Source organism: Battus philenor, unplaced genomic scaffold (genome assembly GCF_028537555.1).
Source record: "Battus philenor isolate CCGP_79_NKW_IND1 unplaced genomic scaffold, ilBatPhil1.0.hap1 SCAF_6, whole genome shotgun sequence".
NCBI lineage: Eukaryota > Metazoa > Arthropoda > Insecta > Lepidoptera > Papilionidae > Battus > Battus philenor.
In genome coordinates this window covers 1,042,542-1,059,090 of record NW_027181726.1, presented here as the reverse complement: position 1 = coordinate 1,059,090, position 16,549 = coordinate 1,042,542, and the positions used below count along the sequence as shown (strand labels likewise).

Here is a 16,549-nt window from a genome sequence, read left to right as displayed (position 1 = left end):
TATGTAAATTGTATGTTTGGCTGCTGCTGTTTATTAATTTCATGTGTATGGCATAGATGGCGCTAAATTGAAATTAATGAGTGGGTTTAATATTTATTTATACCTAAATTAAGTTTGTAACGATAGATGTCGTACAGAAATAATCAAAGTATTTAAATAAACGTTAGTAAATATTATTTATTATAAATTTTATTACAAAAATTATAAATATGTTGTTTTCTAATACGAAACTTATTATTAAAAGGATGTAAATAAAACTGTCTATGGCTAACTTGAAAGACAGCGAGAGTTAACGTTGCTCTATGGTTTTATATTTGTGTCGGACAGAAATACGTCGAGAGTTACGCCGGCGAACAATTTATTTCAATTATCATGAGCGCGCTCATTACACGAGCTGTGCGCTGTCGTCTCGAGTAGAGAAATACCTAAACCGTGTAATGTGTCGATAGGCGGTCGTATGCCAGTGTCGTGTATCGAATAATGGTTCAGGATGAAACATTAGTGACGTCTCGCCTTGCAACCTTGCTTATGGTTACGAGAAAAAGTGTATTTTGAAAATATTCCGAGTGTTTTCTATTGGGAAACGTTCCTGAGATATTTTTCAAACTGTGCGGTGGCGGTTTTTGCGCTGTGTTGTCCGTAAAACAGTGTTATGTCGGGGGGAAGGAGTATCGACAAGGAGCGCAAGTCGCCACGGGAAAGCGGGGAGGACTCTGAGGATGAGAGCGAAATCCTCGAGGAGAGTCCCTGCGGGCGCTGGCTCAAGCGTCGCGAAGAGGTTAGTGCAAGAATTATATTTAGTCGCACCAATACTAATAAGTTGTACTAATTTAGGACGTTAAACATGCCATCAGCTGATTCCAAGGTTAGCTGAACGTTCAATTAAGACGCAATACCCAATATTTATTAGCACGTCTATTGTGTGTCAATTTGCGTTCAATAAGCGCCACTTTGCCTGGTTATGTTTATATATGAGTTGAAGGGCTTGTTTAGTTGTGTCAATGTTAAAAATATTGGCATTGGTGCACCTAACGAAAACATACCGCGTATTTTACTGAAAGCACTAAAAAGGCCAGAGCACTTGAACAAGTGACCAATGATATTTTTTAAGTTTTTTGTAGTATTAATCAAATACTTAAAACATTAAGTGTTGTTGTGATGCTTGAAGTGTAAATATTATCTTTGTCATGTTTCGTTTTGACATACTTAATAAATGTTGACTTTAGTTTTATTATGTAAATTTTAAATAGAAAAATGAAGACGTATTATTTTGTTTACAATAATATTTAGGTACTTGGGCCTCTTCTTAGTCTGAAGGCCAGTGTAGGGAATGTGGTTTTATTGACATAATATAATACTGAATATGAAAACAAACAAAAATTGCTATGGTTGGTGTATTCACATATAACTCTTGATTATATAAAAATTTATATTAATTGTTAGTTATGTATTAATTTAAAAACTTCTTCTGGTATTTTTTCTATAACATTTTTATGGTGCGATTTGTTATGAAGTACATATATAACATATAAAGTCATTTATTAAATAAATTACACTTTTCTCCATCATATTTTTTATCTCTTATTATAATCATGTGAGAGCTTATAACAATTAGACATACTTCTTTAACTTTATTTTGAATTTCAAAATGGTATGTCTATTTTGTTTGGGGTAAATTTTAACATATATAGACCATCACATTAGAAGATAATTATAGTTTTATACAATCAATTATATAAAGATATTTAAATTTTCTAAAATAATTTGCTGGTATATTTCATGAATTCTTAAATTTAGCATATTCTCATATCTGTTACAAGTAAACTGAGTATACTATATAATATAACAAACAATGCCTATATGTGGATATACATTATTTATATTGTAAGCACAAGCTATACAACATATACTGACTTTATGGGTCATATTGTTTTAAAAGCTTATCAGAAGCTTATTAGAGTGGAGATGACATGGTTGATCTGTAATTTTTTTTTTTGTTAAATATATTTTTGAATTAAAATTCTTATTATCTTTATTCAAGTAGGCATTTACATGCACTTTTCAATTGTCAATCAATTTTACATTAAAAGTAGTAAGCTAACACCAGCTTTGAATACTGAGAAGAGCCAGGCAGAAAGTTATGTTGCTATTTTGTTAGAAATTTAACAATTTTTATATGTAAAAGCTCTTGAATGCTATAATACGATTTATTTATTAATATAATTTTTATTTTTGATTTAAAACTAAGAAAAGACAGATCCAAGATACCTTTGGAACTTCAAAATGTATATTTACACTCAGATCCATGAAGGATTTATTAACTTTTTTAAGGCAAAATTTAATAAAATAGTGAAATTTAATATTTAAATATATATGTCAGGTTAAAGACATAAGTGTAGTAGAAATTTGATGAAATAAATAGATCATTCTCCTGAAATTTATAAAGCCTACCTATATGTCTTTAATACAGTTTTGTATTAGAATAACTTCATCACCAAGGAGGATAAGTTATATTTTTATATCCCAGTATTATTTGTAATTAGTTACCGTCTAACCAAAACATGTTGATGCTTCAGGACTACTATTCAACTAAACTGATTGCATATTTCTATTATTGATTTAGTCTTATTAGAGATTAAGTTTACCAAAAATGTTACGATAACTTACTGTACTTACTCTCTCTTTCATTAGTTACCTTACCTTAACTATTCATTTAAAAATTTATCCCTTTTCTTAATTTTCTCAGTTGATAGAGGGCTACTGTAAGGCATTTGCCTCAAAGATGGCAATACTGCCCACACCCGGTGACTTCCCCAGACCATGACTGTGTCATCGACCCATCTGTTGGGATGTCTACTGCATATTTTAATAAATAAGGATAATTATTAGTAATGCTTAGTAGTAGTAATACGATAAATAATTTATTTCAATTATAATGAGCACAATCATTACAGAGCTGTGCTTTAGCATCTCTAGTAGACAAATACCTAAATCATGTGTTGATAGAAGGTTAAATCACCGGGATTTGCCTTGCAACTTTGGTTATAGTTACAAGTAGCAGTGTATTTTGAATATATTCTGGGAGTTTTCTAATGGAAAATGTTCCCAAAAGATTTTGCCATCTAGTGGTAAAAATGGCTAATTATTAGTCAATATGCCAATTTCGTTATGTGTGATAAATTATTAATATATTATTTTTGAAACAACTATTAGTTTTCTTGTATACTATTGCCTATTTGTGTTTCTTTTGCTAAACTATGCACAATAGACAGTTCTTAGTTTATAAACCTGTAATGAATATATATACATATGTATACATATAACATAGGCTTAAATATTTTTTAACAATATTATCTGTATGTAGAAAATAATATATTAATGTAATGGTATGTGTACAAATTTATAAAGTATCAACCAACTAGTTAAAATACTATTAACTAATTACCTTTTATCTAAATATGAAATGTTCCTTATCTGTCTAATGTTATTTCCTTTGAGGTTTTTTCTGTCGCTTCACCTATATTTAAACACAATTCCTTTATTATTGTCATAATGTTTTGTAAATTATTTCTTGGCGCATTTACAAAGTAATCTATTTCTCTTTTTAAAATGTATATCCTCATTTTCAATTTTAATTTGGATATCGTAAGAATATTAGTAAAAGATTAAAAGTAGTCTTTCACTTCGGGCCTGATTGGCAAGATAACAGTCACTTATAAAGCCATGGGTAGAACTTAAATTGGGATTTCTCCTAGCTTGAATTAGGAATGAGGATATCTTTAAATGAAGTAGCTGTGGTCTGATCACTTAGTGCGCAGAACTGAGGCTGCTTTAAAGATCTGAAATGGACACCATAGACCGGCAGGTACATTGAAGGACTTCCTACCCAAAATTAGGAACAACAACTTTGTTTATGTTGTGACAGTATATACTCCGATTACAGGATGCTTATTACAGGTTATTTTGGAAATCTACAGGGAGGTGTATGTCCAGCAGGTGGACATCCTGCAGCTGGAATAATGATGATTAATTGTGATTTGAGTCCCACATATTTCAATTATTTTTTAAAATTGTATTATAATTTGATGGGAATGTAAATCAAAACAACTCATTAATATTTTTTAAAGCTGTGTTAGTCATTGTGTAAATCAAATAAGCATGTCCCTGATAGGAAGTAACATTGTTATTGTTTTCTTTTAACTTTATGTAAATCAATTTTTTATCTGTGTACTTCATATCATGATTGTATTTTTTTTACTTATTGTTAGTGAAAATTGTTGTCTGGAATTACTTTACTGATGCCCGTGTACCATTTTTGGCCCTGTATTTGTGGCCTCTCCTTCTCTTATCATTTCTTAGAACAGGGACATCTATTTCAGATTTTTTATTTACTCGTCCTTTTATTTTTATACTTTCATCCCTCACAATTTCTCTCATTACTTTCCTTCTTCGGTTTTTTATAAATATGTGTAATTTCCGTAACTTTTTTTTACATATGGGTATGACATTTATTACTTAGTTCATGCATATACATATTCTAGATCAGATAGTTTAAAGGTTGTTGTTAATCTACGAAGGCAGGTTAAATTCAACAGTGGGCGACCTACTGCTGAAAGTTTACTGTATAGACAATAAATAAAGTGATTCGTAACAATTTGTCTACTAAAATTCTCGATTCATGTAATAACTTTTGAAAAGACGAAGTCTGTCAGGGACAGCTAGTAAAAATGTCATCTGATAGTCCCCCTCTGCAAGGCATAGGCCCACTCCTAAAATCACTAAGATGACCAGTTCCATCTTGACTATGTCGTTGGATGTACCCATGTCTATAAGTTCGTGGGCTCCATACGAGTCACTTTCGGACCCTATGTTGCCACTTCAGATGAACAATTCATTCATAGTTTGGATCTGGTTTCCGATTCATACTGGCGGCGAAGCTTCAAGCTAGTAATAGTTAAATAAATGAACCGTCTGACGCTGCGGTTCGTCCCGCCGTCTGCTTATCGGCTGCGCCTGCGCGTAGTCAATTGAACAGCAGTCAAGTCGACTTTCCCCGGCGCGCGGTCGTCGACCGCCGGTTCGGCGCTTACACAACCGATTCACTGTCACTTTCTAGGCTTAGGGTCTCTCATAAGCGGCGCGAATTCTTTTCATACCTCTCAGCTTTGTAGCACCCTTATCTTCACGCTTCACGCTTTTTTCAATTAATAGGGTAAACAAAAGTTTGAATCTTATGTATACTTATCTATTTAAGAAAGCAAACTGAACACGATTTGATAGAAGTAGAATAAAATTTAGCGTCTTTTTTTGGACGAATAGAGAGGTATGTTCTATGAAACTAGTACATTATGAAATATAAAGTATTCATTTATTGATATCGGTATTCAGTTTGAATCATTAGTAGTGGTTAATTGTCTAGGTAATCATATAAAATGCTAGAAGATACCAATTTGGTGTATTATGATTGTAATTAGAATTAATTTAAAAATAGTTTTCATTTAATAACCACGTAATAAGCATTTAATAATCTATACCAAAGCTATGACCAATTTAATATATATATATATATATATATATATATATATATATATATATATATATATATATATATATATATATATATATATATATATATCGCAGTTTCAACCAATAGTCGCCAATTTCAAGGCTATATAGTTAATGTGCACAAAATGTGAATTTTCACCTCTTCCTGGATCTTCCTCTGGGTCTTGTGTTTGTTGTGGGCTCCACTTGGAGATGGTTTTAACAGCCCTGGTATGTAATGGCAACCTATTACTAATAACGTGACTACGAGAATTCCAAACGCGCCCTGATTTAAGTAGGTTCCAAAACAGATTGTTTTTAGTTTTAAATGAGTTTCGTTATGATCGCCTCATATCGTATAAATGTGATATCTATTGTTGCCTGTCGATTGTGGCGCGATATTGAACTGTGTGATAATTACATATGAGTGTTTTGCTAAAATCATTTAAAAATAATTCATTGTTTGCATTATATACCTTGTTAACCTTAACTTCAGAAATATAGTAAGAAATTAATTTTTGTTCAAATCTTCCCTATAACGAAAAAAATATTACGGTGTAAAATGAAAAGATTCAATATATAAAATAGTATAAATATCGGTGAAAACTCTTAACAATTGGAGATAATACAGAAAAGAAATAGAAAGGAGAATAAGTCTAGCCTGGAAGAAATCCTGAGGGTTGTGTGAAATAACGAAATTCATATTGACTTGCTTAACATACGGATGTCAGTCGGGGTCATTGAGGAAACAAGATGAAGATAGAAATAAAACTGCTCGGCTTAAAACTATCTGATAAGGACAACAATATCAGCATTAGGAATATAAAATTAAAATAATATATGTGAAAAGAAATATTACTCAAGTAGCATTAAGAAGGACACGACTTGACTACTGTCAGAAGATATTGGCCTGTTACATTCGAACAGAGTACATATTTGAGAGTGATCACTTTATACAGAATGATTAAAATAAGGCGTAAAACATCTGAATTTTCATTTGATTGTTTATTTGGTTACTTCTATGACTAATCAACCTGTGTACATAGATTGATTTGTAGCTTGTGTCCCATATCCTGAGATAACTCTTCGACTGACGTGACCAAAATCACCTTAAAAACTATCTCGTTTCAATGTATGACGCTATCGTACGGTTTGATAACGTCAGCTTTGTGCAAAAATTGTAATTTTGAGATGTCGATCAAACTGTACTTTAAATAATATTACATTTTTACTTGCAGTTTATCGTATAACAATGTATTAAGAAGTTTTCTTATACTAAAAAGGTGCAGTAAGGGGATTCTGTTTTGATTAGCATCAAAATTCATTATGAAACAACCGCTCGGGGTGGAGGGGGGGCGTTGACACTTCGCTTCGTTCTGAAACCGAGACACGTTCACCACTATCCGGACGAAGGGACGAATAAGACAAATGGGTAACAAAGCTATTGGCAGATAATCAATACCCTGCAGTACGTATAGACGAATATAAGCCCCTATCGTCCTAGACTGAAGAACTGCAGGAGTGGCTAACCTAACCTAACCTAACCTAACCTAACCTTTTTTTTTTTTTTGTTTCGGTGGGGGAAATCTTCCGGTGTTCAAGATGCCCTGCCTCTGGGGGAAGGACAGGGGTATGTGGGATTCCTACCCACTAACCCCCCCCCCCGGTGGTCGCCCTCTGCGCTAAACGGGGGACCGCGGTATCTCCCGGTCAGGGATCGCCTCGCGGTCTTCCCTTGCGCCTTGCTATTTTTCGATAGCCCGTCCCGGGGTATGCGTGGATGCGCTACCCCCGAAACCCTCGTGGTACTATCACGATGGTTCGGGACCACGTCGAACCATGGGCCGTCGCGAGGCACGTCTCTGCGCTGACGGCGTCGTCTCCGAGCGGGATCTGTCCTCTGCCGATCCCGTTCGGCTGCCTCCTTCTGGACCATGACGGTCTCACAAAAAGAGGCCACGGCCCTCCACGCCGATGACCCACTCAGCATCGCCGACACGATTGCTGGCAAGGAAAGGTCCTGTCCGATCTCGTCCGCCAGAATCCGCCGCTCCGACTGCCATGCCGGGCAGACCGCAAACGTGTGCGAGGCGGATTCCTGGGCGGCTCCTCCGCAGTGGAAGCAGTTCGCCGTCGCTTCGCGACCAATCCTACACAGGTAATCACCAAAGCAACCGTGCCCGGTGATCATCTGCGTAAGCCTGTAGGTGAGCCTTCCGTCTCGTCGCTGCATCCAGGCCTCGAAGACGGGCAGGATCGCTCCAACGACGCGTCTGCGCGCATAGCGCTCTTCCGAGAGCTTAGCGCGCCACGTCGCGAGCGCCCTGCGCCGTTCCTGCCGTCTGACCGCCTCGAGCACACGGTTCGGCTCGCCACCGCCGTCTCGGCGGAGGGTGCGGACTTGGTCGTAGACCCTCGCATCCGACTCCGCTAGAATGTCCAGGGGCGGAAAGCGCGCCAGGACTGTCGCCGCCTCGAACGATATCGTGCGATATCCGCGTACGATCCGTATGGCCATCCTCCGCTGGACGCTGTAGATCTTAGTTCTACAGCGTCGAATCGCCAGCCTTTTTGCCCACACGGGCGCCCCGTACAAGGCTACGGACCGTACGACCCCTGCATAGAGGCGGCGGACTTCCTCCGTGGGTCCCCCGAGATTAGGCAGCAGTCTATGCATGGCACCCGCTATCCTCTCAATCCGGGGGACGAGGCGATCGAAGTGCTCTTCGAAGCCCCAGCGACTGTCCAAAGTGAGGCCGAGGTACTTCATGTACCGCCCCACCGTGACATCGTGCCCACCGACGCGAACGCGCGAGTCGGGAGGTTCCCTCGTTCGAGGCAACCGGTGGAACCATAGCGCCTCGGTCTTGTTTGGCGCTATTTCCAACCCCAGCCCGCGTATTTTAGCGACGACGACTTCCGTCCCAAGCTCGGCGAGCTCCCTGGTCCTCTCGAAGTTGTCTCCGCTGGCGACTACCAGCGTGTCGTCGGCGTAACAAACGACGCTCACGCCGGCGGGGAGACTGACTTGCAGAACCGCATCGTACGCGAGGTTCCACAAGAGTGGTCCTAGGACCGACCCCTGCGGCACCCCGCGCTTGATCTCCCTCCGGTTACTCCTTCCGTTTTGGTCCATGTACACGATGTACCTGTCTCGCAAGTAATCGCCGATGACGCCTCGCAGGCAGGGAGGGACCTCATGCTGGATCAGTCCCTCCCTTATCGCATCCCAGGGCAGTGAGTTGAAAGCGTTGACGATGTCGAGGCTTATCGCCAACGCTACACCACCCCGCGACACGGCCTGCTCCGACAAGGACCGAACGCGCATGATCGCGTCGACGGTCGAACGCCCCCGACGGAAGCCAAACTGGCTGTCGGCAAGATCGGGGCCGACGCGAACCTAACCTAACCTTTCTCGAAGTGAACCAGACAATGTCAGCCGACTTAAAAAGCTATAATACCTTAGATATGATGGTGAGGGATGAATGGAGATGTGTGAAACACATGTTAGAAATTGAGAAGCAAGAAAGATGGATAATATAAGAAAATATTGTAAGAATGGAAGTTGAATTTAAAATAAAAAATGTAAACCAAGTCCCTATTCCACATATAGGAGTCAAAGCAAAGTTGAAGTTAAGTAATCTCGGGATTGCTCGAGTCGATGTTATCAGATATTAAATGACAGCCTCAAGCCGCCTCAGAGGTCCTCTGAAGGTGTTGCGCCAGGTTACTTTTTTTTATGGCCCCCGCTATTGGGAGCCTCTCGTACCCCTGTTTTGTTTGGGACAGGGACTTTATTTACAAATAATTTTTTCATGGTTTTATCTTTATTCTATACTCACTTTCATTCTTCTCAATTTATTTTATTCTTTCCTTTTATCCTTCACAATATCTTGCTATTTTTTTTGTTTCTTCATTCCTTTTTGCTTTCATCGCCTTCCTTTCCTCATCTTTTTTACTCTTAGGTAGCTAGGTACAATTTTATTTCTAATAATTATTTTATTCTTACATTTCTATCATTATCTTTTGATATTACAAAATTGTTTAGATTGCGCCAGGTTACTCCATGGAGCGCCGACCTAGTTGATCTCAGAGCTTTGCAGCCTTCCAATCCGATATAACTGTATGCGATGTAACGGCTCGAGTCTAGGTTTTCGAGGAAGCCTTCAAGCTAAGTTATGTAAACAAGGCTAACAGTACATTTTATATTACGCGGGTTGCAGTCCGCTTCCACCAGGTCCTGTTGAAAATCTATCTGTGATGCCTATGTTCAACAGTGAATGTCTTATGTCTGAAATTAAAATGAAGATTGATGAAGAAAGTTTAAACGTGTGTACCGCGTATCACAGGCGCGTCACCACTATTTACAGCGCGTTTCTCTTGGAACTGTGTGACGTGATTCGCACTGTTCGACCGTGAAATCGGTTTATAAAAACCATACACGACAAATGTCATGTATCTGGTTTTTAGGTCGCATCTCTTATTATCGATTTGCACAATTAGCGATTGATAGAAACATGTGAAGATTTTTGCAAAAATAAATTACGACGTTATCGCTTATGACTTACTTATAAGACAACCACCCACCTAGAGAGCAACAGAGAGATCTATGTTTAGGGTTTTGCTGCGAGATTGAATCAGAAATTATTATGCACACAAAAAAATGTACAATGGCGGACTTAACGCCATAGGCGTTCTCTACCAGTCTACAGTATTGAGAGGATCTATAGAACAACCAAGGTCACCGACGTAGTTGTGGAGCACATCCCTCGTGGAACCGATGGCTATTAGAGCCCAAAGGTTCTCGGCGTCCACGAAACATTTGGCATGGGTAGTATCTTCCATTAGGTGTATCTTCCATTAGGTGGATTGAGGACCATTGTTAAGGTCACAGGAGGTCACTAGATGCGGGCAGTGCAAGACAGGTCATCTTGGCAAGTTATGGGGAAGTCATATAACTTACAGTGGGCATCTATTGATGATACAAAGAAGTTACTTAAAATTAGAGCTCTTCTTTTGGCTAAGTCGTACTGCATGCAGTACATAGCTAAGTATGAGTTCCCATTGTTAGTACTGAATATGTCTTACTAGTATTCATTTTAATTAATCTCTTCTTCGAGATCTTCCTAAACTAGATTTCAAAGTTATAAGGTTGATATATGATACTTTGTGTTATATTAGTTACAAATCCATTAATCATATTTGGAAAGTCTTGTACCCAAGTATGTATGATTTTACAATGCACTAATGCAGTGTTTCTCAACGTGGGCCTTCGTTCCATAAGAGAGCACTAGATTATTATAAGGAGGAGGGGGGTTCTAAATTGACTTTCCATGAGTGAGAGAAAGAGAAGAGAAGAATAGAATGAAAATTGAGAGAGAAATGGCTAACATTTCGTCTGGGCCATATAAATGCAATGCTAGATTTCCAATCCAAAATAATTGCGCTTTATATTATTGGGTTCGTTTCATAAGACCGAATATCAGATGGCTGTATGGCTTCTTCAGGCAAACTTCCTGAAGCAGACAGTCTCTCCACGGAAATACCGGACGTTTTAAAATATCCCTAAACAGCACAGTTATTCGCATCTGAACGGACCTTCGCAACTTCTGTAGTGTTAATTTGAAATAAGTATTCTTCAAAACTATTGTAAAAGCTCGTTGATTTTCTTCCTGGTATATCTTTCTAAATCCTTTTCCTCTCCTTTCTGAAATCAACTTCTCATTGTTAAAACTATGTATGGGGCCTGTCTCAAAAAAGGTTGGAAAACACTGCTCTAGTGTAAGTGTGTAATGTTTCTGAATTGTATAATACATTTACATTGTAAAGCACTTTTTAAAGTATAACGCCGTGAATAGGGATCAAATTGATACTATTGTATAAAGGATAACTTTCTTAGTGATCACGATCAAAAATCCTCGTTAGGGCCATTAAAAGATAGTTCAATTCGATTCCAGTTTCTATCTAATTAAGCTCTGAGAACGTGCAATCACGTTTTTCTTTACACTAGTCCGTGTTATTACTTCACCGCATAAATAACAAATATAGCTCTAACTATTCCGAACATTGGCTATTGACATCAGCCCCGACGGTCAATTCAAACAATGACGCGGCATGTTATTTATTCCATGTATAAATATTTTCAGTTAGCTAATTTCATATATTACCCATGACGAATTGTATTTTTATTTTTACATGACTAACCTTTACTTCACCTTTAAACGACGTAGGTCGAACAAGTGCTCGTGTGAAATGGCAGTGGGCGAAAGGTTCTCGAGTGGCCACATGCCAGTAGACGCGGCGTGGGTAGGCAGCCCACTAGATGGACCGACAACATAGTCAAGGTTAGATACGGACAGCGCTGGACTGTTCATCGTGGCGATCTTTTAGGGTGACCTATACCTTGCAGTGGGAGTCGATTAGCTAAAAAGAAGAAGGAGAAGAACCCACTTCACTACTCTTAGGCAAATAATTTGTATTTAATCCTTATACAGAAAGTCTAATAAATAAAAACCGAAAAGAGAATTAATTAAAAAATGGTATTTTTAAAAAAACACGGCAGAAGTCGGGTTGTGTAATAATTTGAAGTACATGATTTGACAGAAAGTGTTTTTTTTTTTCTTTCAAAATCTAGCCAGAACAAGCAAGTGAGTTTTGTATGTCGTTTAGAGAAGAATAACATGAAAATTAAAAAAAAATGGAAATCGTTTGTAGTCATATTAATAGAGAGCAAATTACACGGTGCTTGAAAATAATTTACATTTATAAATCGAAATAATTTCATGAAAACGTGACATAGTTTTAATTATTGATTTTTGACATTTATAGGAAACCCTATGTAAACTAAAACTATAAATATCATCTTTCGTATCGACGTCTATCCGATCCCAACCTCTGATAGGTATCAGTGACGTTCCCGATATCGAAGTAATTCGAATATTATCATTAAAAGGTTTCCGCGCGCGGACAACGCCGGGGGGTGAAAGGTCGTTAAGGAAACTGCTGATAAATATTTAAGACGAAAGTGAATGCGTAGAATAAAGACCGTTAATTTCACGATCCAGCTCCGCGTGATTCGAGAAATGAAGGCGGAATTTTTTTCCGCTCCCCCCTCTTCATTGTCTTTCGGAGACAGATGCTAATGAATTATGAGTTATAAATTTCGCTTCAAATGCTCATTCATCTGTTGTAATGTTTTAATCAAAAATATTCTCATGTGATTTAAATTATTTTTGTCAGTAGAAAGTTCAGCTTTATCGTGTTTAATGTTGTCCTTGATTTGTGTACGTTGGCGTACCGCGTTGAACCACGGCGCGGATAGGTCCTCCACTAGATGAACCGAACACACAAATAAAGTCGTGAAAAGTCCCTGGATGCAGGTAGATCAAGACTGATCATTGTGACGATCTTAAGTGGATGCCTATGTCTTCCAATGGGTTTCTATCGGATGACATAAGTGAATGAATGAGACGCATTGCAAGGTGGATGATATTTCTAAGTCATCGTTGCTCATAAATAACGAATCAACGACGGCACCAAAAAGTAGATTTGATCGTCCATGTCTTTTTTCCTATAACCAACATTTTGTTAAAATTACAAGTATGTTTGCACTTAGCATATTAAAGTAATATAGGTAATGGAGAAATTGTAACACTATTTAAACAACAATGACTTGTTTTTCAAGATCCTTAGTAATTTCTGCTTTGCGGTATACGGTACGTAATACGGTGGTTGCTGAAATATATGATTCGAGTTTTTGGTAAAAAAGTCGCAAAGAAGAAATGCAAAATAACATTGACCAATCAAGACTTGTCACGTTTGGGTAATAAAATATCCTTAAGAATGGTTTTGAGCTGAGTCAAATGACATTTCAACTTTTGACAAACACGCATGGCAAATGTATAGAAAGTCCTACCAACATATAAAAAAATCGTGCCTTCCTATTGCCCGGGAGTTTAAAATACCAATGTCACTTTGATCACAGTAGTATATGGCTCAAAATACAGAATTTTTTCAGTTTTGCACGGTTCCAGCTGTGACCCTTACGGGACCTCTGATGCGTAGCTTGTTAGCAAGAGAGAGAAGGCGGGACCAGTGGAGAGGGTACGGCGACCCTTGCGATGATTGCATGCCATGCCATGTATGATGATCCATTTGAGGGAATACACATCCCATATACGTAGAGAGCAACTCTACCAACTAACATCGTATAACTAATTAGTGCAGAAATTTCATCGCTCCTAGATGCGAAAACACTTTCATTTGCAATGTCTAAATCGAGAGAGCACGATCTCGGAGCTTACGTACAAGAATTTTTATCGCGCGTTTGTTTTGATGCACCGCATCGTGGCAGAAATAATCCCGTCCAGATAAATCAAGCGTTCGCTATTTTTGTATTGCCTCGATTCATTGCTCCTCTCGTTTCCAGAAACGCGGAGCTCCGACTCCGTCGGGCCGATGGATGTGAAACAAAGTTTTAGCGAAAAATGTTGATTCTTTGGAGCGAGTTCTGCGGATCGGATAAAGGTCTTTGTTTGGTTCCGTGAATGACTATTGTTCGGTCGCGTCAACGTGCGGCAGAGCCTGCGGCGACCGTGACCGTCGCCCGGCATTCCGCCGCCCGGCCGCGCTGTCTTTATTACGCCCTTTTACAGCGGCTGTACACGTTTCCATGATTACAAATAGAATCCTTACTGTGAATAGCAAACAAATACTGTTATGTTTACGCTTATTTCAAATTCAATATACATCAGTTGTCATCGCATTTTTGAACGAGAATTCTTTTGACATATACCGTTTTTCCTAATCATTTACAGGTTAACCGAGTTTGTGGTGAATTACAGTAACTTTAAGATTTCCTTAAGGACCATGGCCCCGGCAAGTATATTAAGTTCTTTGCCAGATACAGTGGTTTTTAAATTAATACGATAATTAGGTAGCCTGTTTAGATTGTCAACTGTATGACTCAATTTTTCTAAAAGTTTACGATTTAATGGTTTTGTTGCAAGTTTTGTCGTTGTGCTTGCTCCAAAGGTTATGTTTCGCATTTAAATGTTTTGTTTTCGTAGTTCGTGCGCAATTACAACCTTGTTAGAACTCCAAAACTATCCCTATTTTGTTTTACGTGGGGTAAATACCTTCGAAAAGTCGAACTAAGGATGGATCTGATATAGATTTCCACTAACCCAGGGTTTTTTGCCGATATGTCTTCATCATTACTATGTCTTTTCGCAAACAATCTCATCTATTAACCAAATTTTTCAAAACATACTTTGACTTATGCCGTACCTCTGGACTTGCTTATCTGTTCACTAAGCTATTTCGGCTAAGCCTATAGCACTCACCTCTTTAAATCTTGTCTTTCTGTGTCAAAAGGAAAAGCAAACGGAGTTTTGGAAAAAGTGATTGTTTATGTAAGATGAGATAGTAAATGAGTATTTCGATAATCGTGATGAAGAAAAAGAAACATATTTATTGAGATTTATATGCGGGTATATTTAATACGGTGGATATAAATTTGAAGTAAGAACACAATGTGTAACACAGGCGTCTTAGGCGAGATTACCGGATGAGGCGGAGGTGGGATTAGCTGTGCAGACGGGAATTTATGGTCTGGCAGGCGCACCACACGGCACGGTTGGTAACACAAAACTTGATTGCTTCACTGTACCTATAAAACACTACGATGTTGGGCAACTTCCATGACAGTCCGTCATTTTTTAAAATTTAAAATTCCTGAGCCGCATACGTACGTTAAAGATATTAAAAATTAAACAAATTGGGTTGACTTATTTCAGATATCAACTAATACGAATCGATGTTTGTAATATGCTGATTCAGATTCGTGCCTTATTCTGAGTAATGAAATGATATCAAGAAATACAAGTAATCCATCAAAGAGCCGTATGTAGCTCAGATTTAGTTCTCCCTTCCCGTTCACTCCTCCCCGATACTACATTTTAAAAATGATCTTTCAATTGGATTTTGATGGAAGGGAACCAGAGGAAGGTAGACTGACCAAATAGGCGATTTGATGTCATAATCATAAATAAGGGAAAAGCTAGAGTATATTTTAGGGTTGAAGAGCAAAGATAGTCATGTATTTAGAGGAACCATATCTCGGAAGGTAAGCTTGTGTTGCAAGTATATTGCAATGGTACGCAGGAGGCTCGCCCCGCCGCATGGAAACAGCCCGACCTTTGCGTTTCAAATGCCTATGTAAATGTATGACCGCGCGAGTTCGCTCGCTGCAAAGCGTGAGAGTTTAATGAGTTTCACTATACACGGTATTGAACAAATAAAATTGACAATTACACTGTCTTTGGTCAACGCTTGTGTTCGTTGATGACGTAGTTTTTTTTCCTTCCGAAAATGACCTAAACGTTTTATGTCTTTACATTATTAGACCACCGGATGTACTTCAGCTTGTTAAATTAAACTTCTATGTTTATTCAATTTATAAAGAATATAAAGTCATGATCACGGAGCTTGTTACTCCTATATATTGGCATTGCAACGTTCCTAATTAAGTGACAAAGCTGCTCTCAAAGTGCGGGTAATTCCGTAAACTGAAACTCTATCGAAATGGTAGAGGCCTAGAGGAGATAGAAGTTAAGGTGATTCTGGTTTCCCGGGAATCACAATTACCAACGATAAACGAATTTTATCACTAGGGTTGTCACTAATAACTTTTTTATTTGAAATGAAAGTCATCGTTTAATAAAATATTTATTTATTTAAAAAATCAAAGGCGATTACGTTCTGTAACTTAATGCCTGTAAATATATTTAAGAGAAGAATACAAAATATATACCTTGTTAAGGACATCTGGCAGACGATGGCGCAAGATAGAGGAAAGTGGAAGTCTCTCGCTTCGGAGGACAAGACCCACTTTGGGTCACTGAGCCAGCAGAGTAGTAGTAGTAGTAAGGTCATCGGAGGATGCCGGATGCAAATACGTAGATGTCCTCGAAGGAAACGTGAATAGACTATTCGGTTAGTGCGT

General features: G+C 38.2%; 1 protein-coding gene across 1 annotated transcript in view; it reads left to right on the top strand.

The window, feature by feature from the left end:
* The first annotated feature begins 330 nt into the window (after window positions 1-330).
* Window positions 331-16,549, top strand: part of Madm (MLF1-adaptor molecule) — a 112,902-nt gene continuing 96,683 nt past the window's right edge. Inside the window, exon 1 of the mRNA XM_068773465.1 lies at window positions 331-778. Coding sequence (XP_068629566.1) covers window positions 653-778 — 126 coding nt within the window. The 5' untranslated portion in view covers window positions 331-652. The remainder of the gene's footprint in view (window positions 779-16,549) is intronic.